The sequence below is a fragment of the Anopheles arabiensis genome, chromosome 2 (genome assembly GCF_016920715.1).
Source record: "Anopheles arabiensis isolate DONGOLA chromosome 2, AaraD3, whole genome shotgun sequence".
In the NCBI taxonomy this organism is placed as follows: Eukaryota; Metazoa; Arthropoda; class Insecta; order Diptera; family Culicidae; genus Anopheles; species Anopheles arabiensis.
Window position 1 is genome coordinate 119,491 of NC_053517.1, and position 9,424 is coordinate 128,914.

Here is a 9,424-nt window from a genome sequence, read left to right on the forward strand (position 1 = left end):
GTCTAAATCATTTAGAACAACACTAATTGGTAACAAAACATAATTTATTCAAAATGCTTGGATGGATATGGGTTACTTTGTATGTGGTTGATAGTCGCAATAGCAGCAAGTTATTAAACGTTCTGACTATATATTTTCACTGTCAGATGGAATAATAAAAGTTATGAGGTGAATATTCACCAGTACACTGCGCATGTGCCTAAAAACTATAGTCGCTCGATGAACATGACTTTGTCTGTTCATGTGATATATTTTGTAATGTTTGATGTAAAACAATGACCGGCATAAAAAAAAATAGGATTTTCCGAAATCGATAAATGTCATATTAGAGTTAATGTTTATGCTAAGCAAATCCACAGGTAGGTTTAACATAACAAAATTTTGTATATACTTTTACAATATCAATTTATACATTTTTGAAAAAAATACTAGGGTAACTGTACCAGTTTTCGGCAGGGTAACTAAAAACGTGAAATCATGCAAAAAACGCGTTGAAAATTGTCTGAACATAAAGATATGCTCATTTGTTATTCATTTACGAAGTTTCACAACATTTCTTAGTATACTTTTCAAAATATCAAACAAAATGTGCAGAGCTCAGCATTTTTCATCAGATTTGCTGTCAGCCAATAGTTCGGCAGGTTTCGTTATTAAGAGAACCGGAGCAATAAACCAATGAAAGTATGCAGAATTTATTATAAAAAATTCAATGATTTCAGAGAAAAATAATAATTTATGAGTCAGTCAGAGTCGTTATCTATACTCGACATATGTCTCTTTTCTGCAATGCCTCCTTTATTTGTAACTCACATCAAAGAGACTGTAAAAACTGCCAGCTAAATGACCAAAATGGGCAACATAAAATTAATAATTTAAATACTTTTCTACACCAATCTTAGGAAAATGAGAGTGTAAATCAGTTTTAAATATTGTTGTCAACCTATTTGCATTAATAATAATATTTTCCAACCCGTATTCGCGTTGCCGAAAATAGAAGCACAGCCTGCCGAAAATAGGAGCAAACTGCCGAAAATAGGAACAAAAACAGTGTTTCCATTTTCACGAATATTTCTAAAAAATTCATTTCGGCAAATAAAAAATATCACAACAGAAAACAATAGTTAATCATTCAAAATATCGTCACTTTCATGAGATAAAATAAAAATTGTGAGTGTACGTGCAGTTTTTGTGAAACTGCTGCATTAACCTGCCCGATACTGGTAGATTTACCCTATATTCGCACTGATGTTTGAGATGTGCTAAAAATTTATTTACAGCTGAATTTTTTTACTCTATTACTAGGTGTAATGGTTGCAGGGTTAGTGTAAAGAAAAATCCCTTTGTAATATCATTCTATTTCCTTTTTAATGCTCAATATCACGAATGTAATACTGATATTCTTACATGAAGTAACAAGAGAACGATTGAAATTTTTTACTTTGTTTTTAATATTTTTCAGTTAATCATGCTTTTAAAGCTCATCTCGCAACTTAGAATTGCTACCAATAGCGAAAGAATTTGTATAATGATGTGCTCTAAGTTTTCGCCAGAAAGCTGCACGTTCTTCAAAAAGCCCTGTTTCTAAAGCTACAATCGGTTCCTTAGAAGAATCTAATCTTCCTATTCGAAGATACCTTAGAGGAAAACTGTCAGCTGGACGCCACTGAGGCAGCAACTGATTTTGAGCGGAAGTATTGTCCTTTTCATCCCCTGGAGTTGGATTGCCGGTGCGAGCAAAATTAATCCAAAGCTTTAAAATAACGCGCCGTATCTCTAGCTCATCTTCCGTAGGAATAGCTGTCTGAAAGTTTGGAATTTCCTTTGCAATCGGGAAAATATATTGAAGTTCCTCCGCATGACAAACACCTAATTATGAAAAGTAGATAATAAAATAATTAAAGTCGTATTCATCAATGCAGATTATCTTACCATAGTAATTTTCTGCTCCTCCTTTAAATATTTCCGTGAAACTAGCAGAAGCTTTCTGAGCGAAGAGATAAACATATGTTTCTCCTACTTTTAATGTCGAGTTTCGCTTATTATGTCCTAACAAACGAATCCGCAAGTACTCATCCATGCCTGCTAAAAACCATGCATCCGAATACAACTGTTTTTTTTTTGTTAAATAAAGATGATTACATATTGCATAATAGAGTAATTTAGTACTGTGCAAGATTAATTAAATAGTTACAGCCTCGAAAAATATAGTACTTACATTTGTTAAATTTCTCTCGGTTGCAGTTACGAGTTTCTGGTTTTTAAAGTAGAAACTATTTATTTTCTGTGTAATTTGTCGCTGCATCTCAGGTTCATGATGATCGTAATATAATGAAATAGGTAACGCACGATCCCAGTGATCATTCAAACTCTTACGAAGCTCGGGGATATTTATCAGCGCTACATTACAAGAACGTATAAATCAATTAACATGTCTACTGCGTCGCTAAACATGCGTCGCGCCTGAAAAAAATACTCACATGCACTTTTTAGAGCTCCCTCATCAAACGTTAATCCAGTCATCCATGGAAGTTCAATAGCATGTGGCTCATATTCATCTCTAGGATGTTTTGTTATAAAAGCTCCCGGAATGTCAGGTTCTATAACAGGCGGAAATGGGATCATTGGATCCGTGTCCCAAAGCTGCAACGGATTTTGTGAATTAGTTTTGATGCTTATATTTATATATATATATATATATATATATATATAAAATAATAATTACATAAAAATCATAGAATTTTCTTGTGATTTCTTCCGCAGGGACTCTTCGGAGACAATCCAGCATCTCAATATAACTTCCATCGTTGGTTTTTGTACATTTCAACATTTTACCAAGCTGAATAGATCGGGATCTTGCTACTCCTGGATGTGCTGGCTGAGCCCAGGCATCCAAATTCACTCCTGACTGAGAAATAACTCGATGAAATAAACCTTTCGATAAAGGTGACATCATGTGATATGTTCCACTTGCTCCTCCCGCACTTTCTCCAAATATAGTAACCGATTTCGGATCCCCTCCAAAAGAGGCTATGTTCTCATTAATCCATCGTAGGACTAAACTTTGATCCTTTAAACCATTATTTCCTGGACAATCCACTTGTTCAGTGCTTAGAAATCCGAGTGGCCCGAGACGAAAGTTTGCTCCAATGTAGATAACATCATGTTCGAGCAAGAAATCGGGACCATAGAAAGAGCGAGTTCCAGAGCCACATTGCCAACCACCACCATGAAAGAAAACCATCACAGGAAATAAAACTGGATGTGTCATATTTGCATCCACCGACAGCGATCTTGGCCGCTCAGGCACATATACGTTTAGATGTAAGCAATCCTCAACACCGGAAATGGATTCGTCTCTGCGATAAGGATCTCGTTGTGTACATAATGGTGAATCAGTAGTTGCCATTAGATCACCTGACCAAGGTCCGTAAGGTACAGGGGCCTATAAAATGTCATGAAATAGATCGAAATAAAGAGAAAAATAAAATTAGAAAAAATAACAGCAAAAATATTCCTCGTAAAACGTTTGATAATCGCGTTTTAATTACATAAAAAGTTTTATTTTTTTAATAGATTTTATTTCTCTCAAGAACGGCCTATTTGGTCGTATTACAGATACTTCATAAATTTAAATTATTTAAAATGCTTTCTTATCACTATTTAAATGGAATAGATTAGGAAAGTCGTAATTACGTGCATTGTAATAATCGGCCTTAGCACAATTTTTAGATCGAAAAAATTCGATCGATCCGGCTGTCATTTTGGTGTCATTTGACACTCATTTCGCCGCCAAGGTGTTCATTTTACTAGTCTTTTTGAAAACTGGTATACCATGACACTCACGAGCAAAATGAACTATGCTACAAAAATTCGATCGTTCCGCTTTATATGGCGAAAAATCCGCAACTCATTGAGCTGCGGAAATTTTAGAATATCAGAAAAATGCCATAAATCAAGGTTAATGGTTTTGAAAAACGTTATGTAAAGCTAGTTGGTAATTGTTCTGGTTCTTTTTCAATATTTTGGGTGATAAAAAATCATTTATTATATATTTTAAAAAATGGTTTGCCTACACTAAGTACTGAGCTCGATGGGAATCGACTTCATTGAGGAGTATGAAAGAAATAGTTATACTGTCAGTTTTACGTGAGCGCCTATCGATTTTTTTCGACCGAAAAATGGTGCTGAGGCCGAATATGTTTCCCACCCAGCTCAAACATACAAAACGAATAAAATGGATAACACTGGGCGTCTCCATACGTTTGCGGCTGATACCTCATTATAACTTGATTGCACTCATGATATAATCTAAAGAGCAAAAACTGAATATCCGTTCAACATTGGTCGCGATTGCATACGCGATGGTAAACAGCTGCTGTCAGTTGATAGCTAAAATTACAAATTAATTTTCAGCTTTGTTAGGGCGCATTCGAAGCAATCATATGGCTTTGTTACGGCGCAATCAAATAAAAATTTAACACACTACTTGTTAAATAGAAAAGATTATATATTGCTGCTCATTATACGCATTATTACCATTTTTACAGCAATGCTGTATGATTTTTCATCAAATCATTAAAATTATAAAAACGATTTATAACCATTGAAACTGTCAAAAATATGTTCTAGAAAAGCCGAATCTGGAACGGCTTTTAAAATAACAGAAACGTATGTATAATATATTATTTCCTTTAAAAAACCGTCGTGTCCAGAAAATTGACGTAAAAGCTCTACATATTCATACAATAAAAGTTGTATCATTACAATTGATTTTTTGGATCAGGGATTTAATCGGATAACATAAAAATATGAATAGCGAACGGTGCTCTCTAGAAATGTATAGCTAGTGCAAATCCATATTGCCCTGTAACAAAATTCTAACACAAGTTTACATTTTGTTCAACTTTAGTGTTAATTTTTTTGAATAAAGTTAATGTATTTATTAATTTGTTTAACTTAATATTAAATGCGTTTTATAGCTATGCATTTTAAAGTAACATAAAAACGATACATTGTTAAACACAGATGTAGATTATAAGACTCATTTTAGATTTCAAGCAAACGGTAAAAGCCTCACAATATTAAAATCTAAAGTAATCTTGCAATATTAAAACGTTAAACTGTTTATTAGCAATGTTAACACTAGGTTTACGGAACCCGTCAATTTGACTGAATTAAAACTTTGAAGTGAAATATTAAAAATATCTTTAGTTTAATTTCGATGTTTACGTTTTGTAAATTTAACTGTACAGAATATGGGCTTGTAGCATAAGTATTACTTTATTAAATTTAATAGATTTTCAGATACATATGTGGTATACCAATCTCCACGAAACAAATTGACGGGGTGGGATAATTACATTTAATTAAGTTTAGATAAATCAAATAACTAAATTGTCCCCAAACGAAATTGGTAACCAACTTATGTTACCAACATGTTTTTCGAAACTCCCGCCGACATCGGTCAAAATGTGGCATCGAAAAGATGTCGGTCCTCGTGTTTGTGAACAATAACGATTATTAGAAGAAATTAGCATTGTGCAGTATTTATATAGTAAAAAAATTTGTAAAAAAATTCACCATTGTAATAAAAATGCCTTTTTTATTGAAAAAAAAACATTATAAATACGTATTTTTATCCACCGGGGTGTTTTATCAAATTGACGAGTGTTCGTAGAGATAGGTATATTAGAGACGCCCGTAAATCTAGTATTAATATTGGTCTATGAAAAGCGAGGATGCTAAATCTCGCAGTCTCATACCTTGCAATTATTTAAATTTATTATGAATAAATACATTTTATTATTTATAATAATAATAATGATAATAATAATAATAATAATAATAATTATTATTATTATTATTATTATTATCATTATATAATTTATGATCATACTCACTCTAAAACGTAAATCTTCAATTGGTGGTTTTGCATACGGTATGCCTAAAAAGGCGAGAATGCCTTGACCACTAAATGTGTTCAAATATCTTCCAATGAGTCTACCACCATGAGGTAAAGTGATTTTTAATTTATCTGAAGTTCGCCCATCAGTTGTAATGGAAGTGATAATGACGATGAACAATATTAGCTCGACATTCGTCCATTTTTGCAACGCGAAGCTGAAACACATGGCTTTTTAACAGTGAAATAAACTCTAGCCCAATATCATAAAACAGACACTTTTGAAACTATCACTTATCCATATAATCATAACCACTTGGTAGTTGAAGTCGATGAAATATCATCAAGCAACCAATTGTATAGTTCACAATACAAAATCGGTACAATAATATTACATTGATCACCTACAATACACCTAACACAAGCTCAACAATGTACATTCAACTGTTACGCACAGCTCTCATAACTGACTGAAGTAAAAAAGATATACTTTAGAGCTTTATACAGATCACTCTTACACCAGTCAAACATGTTTAGCAAACAGGTGTTGAAACTAGTTTTGGAGGTGGAAGCTCGGACATCATGGTGAACCACGTTTAGACTGCGACACAAATTGATCTGTGAATAATCTCCCTAATCATCAAGCCATCCAACGAAACCATGTCGAAAAATGCGTGAGCAAATATTTTCATTATTTCAATACTTTTAGTTTAAACAACGAGTACATATTCGAGATAATATTATAACGAATATTTCTGTTGTAGAAGATGTTTTGTTTTTAGGTACCGCGAACCGGTTTTCAAATATCAATTTATCACAAAAAGATGACCTTGCAAAACTAGATTTTATTTTTGGAGTTTGTTATTGTATTTGTGATAAATATCCCTAGAGTAAAACGAAATGTAGTCGTTTGGCAACTTGCCGGCTTGAATTGTACAAACAAATGACCAAAAAAATACATTTAACACATACAATACATTTGATTATTAAAAAAAAGTGTTTACCACTAAAATGATTTTTTTAATGCTTGACAGACACTTGCTTTGCTTTATTGTGTTATTATTAAAAATACTTCCTCAGTCAATTGTTTCATCCTTTTTTAAAGGCGGCATCGGTTTAATGATAAACTGTGAACATTTCCCACAAATTGACCACCTGGAGTTTTTCAAACATTTATTGAGTATTTTTAGCTAAACAGTTTTGTGAATGGTTGCAGTTATTTAATTATTTATGATTTTACATTTGAGAAAAAAATCTAAAATGCTGTAAATTATTTATTAAATATACTTATTGGTGGATTGTATGGCATATTAAAATGTCTTGTTCAAACCAAAAAAAGCTCAAATCATATTCATGTGCTAGACCTGCCATATAATTACTTTTTGTAAAAGACTTATTAGATGAAAGAAAGTACTATCAAAATCGTTTGATATTTTTCTGAAAAACTCAGGCTTTAACTCTAAAAATCCTGTCATACGTATACAAAGAGAAGGAAATTTAAAGACAAATTTTAGATATTCCACCCAATTTATTGATTTACTGAGCTTCATTACAAGAAAATAAATGTCGTTTATCATTCATGATGTCAACAAACAAATCCCTTTTTTCGATCGATTTTCAGATTAGTCGCGAGACCAAAAAAAAAAGCAAACGAAGATCACAATATTTTCTTTTGTCTAATAAGCCTATCAGTATTGCGCGAACAACTACTAAGAGGATTTTGGTCTGTATCTTATTGGTTAAACGACCTTACACTGTTATTTTCACGGCAATCGATACTTCAATGTCTTATATATTCATATAAAACAATTAGAAATGTACGCATTAATAACAAATATAAATGATTAAATTGAAATTTTTAAATCAACGTATCAAAATGTATTGTGTGGGGTAAACGTCAAAACACATCAAAACAGAGGGGCCAAACGGATCACAACATTGGACTTCGTTTAAGCTCTTGCTTCTAAAGTGTGATTACAAATTTAAGCTTATTAGTAATGGTTTTTGTTGAGTAATTTAGTAAAATACTGGAATATTCAAATAATTCACGTGTTATTAATGTAAAGCTAGGGTAACTGTACCATTTTTCGGCATTGTACCTGGTTTCGGCAGGGTAACTAAAAAGTGAAATTCTACACAAATGTGGTAAAAAATGTCACAAAACACAATTTTGTAGTGAAAATAAGGTCATTTGTTATTCATATACCAAGTTACACACCATTTCCTTGCGTATATTAAAAAAAATCAAATACATGGTGCAGAGCTCAGCATTTTTCGGCAGAATTGCTGTCAGCCAATAGTTCGGCAAGTTTTGTAATTAAGAGAACCAGAACATTAAAACAATGAATATGTGGCGTATGTTAAATCATTTATGCTTTTTTAATTTATTCTTTTTTGGAATTTTATTTTCATCAATTTATTTTTTTATGATTTTATTTTTTAAAGTACAATTTAAAAAATTGGAAAGTTCTGAATTTTTTACCACTGTTTGAAACGCGTTTTTCTATGCATTCTGAAAATGTTGGATCGATTCGATGCTCCAATACAAAGATATTATAAAAAGAATGAGCCAAACATACCCAGGTTGTAGGAAAAAAACGTTAAAATCATCCAAATAACAGCAATTTTTGCCGTACCGGCGAACTCGTTCGACGAGAAACATTCGTCGCTCATGAGTGGACAGGGTTGTACCACTAGGTTGGCCAGTACAAAATCTATACGGTTTTCTAATTTTTGATCTAGAGGGCTATGATATGAGTGAAAATGAACGTCGCGGCGAACGTTCCCACGTACGGCTGATAGCGGTGAACGAACGAGTTCGCCGGTACGGCTGATTACCTTTATGCGGTGTGTATGTTATGTGTCTTTCTGATTTTTATGATTTTCATTTTTAGCTGTTGAAATGGCTTCAAACAATGCTTGTTCAGCTTGTCGAAATACACGATATAAAGTAAAAAAAGCTCCAAATGGATGTAGTATTCCACAAGTTTCCAGTTGACACATCGTTACGTAGTAAATGGATTAAATTTTGCAAAAGGGGTGAGTCTTAGACACCATCAAAAGACCACGTTATTTGTTCATTACAGTTCGTTAAAGAAGATTATCAAATGGTACATGCAACTATAAATGAAGATAGAAGAGTTTTGAAAAAACTTAAACCAACTGGTATGTTGAAAATGTATTTTTAACATTTAACGTTTTGAAGCGAATAACATATAATTCAATATTTTATTATATAATATGATATAATATAATATTTTTATTTTATTATATCATATTCATGATATAAAGTTTCAAACGCTTCAGAAAACGCTTCATTGATGGTAACAAGTTTTGAATATCTTTAGCGCTACCAATATCGTAGAAAAGCTACCAACCTACCCAAGTGCCACAAATCCACTAAACGACCACTAAACGGCTTCTAAACGACTCAAGTTCTCTACCTAAACGGAATATAGAAAGACTTCGTTTAGCAGACGGCAAACGACTCATGCGTTCTAAAAATAGCAAAAAAGCTGGTGG

General features: G+C 32.6%; 1 protein-coding gene across 1 annotated transcript; it reads right to left on the reverse strand.

Moving 5' to 3' along the window:
- Nucleotides 1-1,424: 1,424 nt before the first annotated feature.
- Nucleotides 1,425-6,383, reverse strand: LOC120904869 (venom carboxylesterase-6). The gene is made up of 6 exons (XM_040315299.1): nucleotides 5,901-6,383; nucleotides 2,723-3,442; nucleotides 2,478-2,640; nucleotides 2,216-2,397; nucleotides 1,930-2,107; nucleotides 1,425-1,866 (listed from the first exon to the last, which is right to left on the reverse strand). Exons 1-6 carry the CDS (start codon nucleotides 6,129-6,131, stop codon nucleotides 1,472-1,474), a joined length of 1,869 nt encoding a protein of 622 aa, XP_040171233.1. The 5' UTR covers nucleotides 6,132-6,383; the 3' UTR covers nucleotides 1,425-1,471.
- Nucleotides 6,384-9,424: the final 3,041 nt, after the last annotated feature.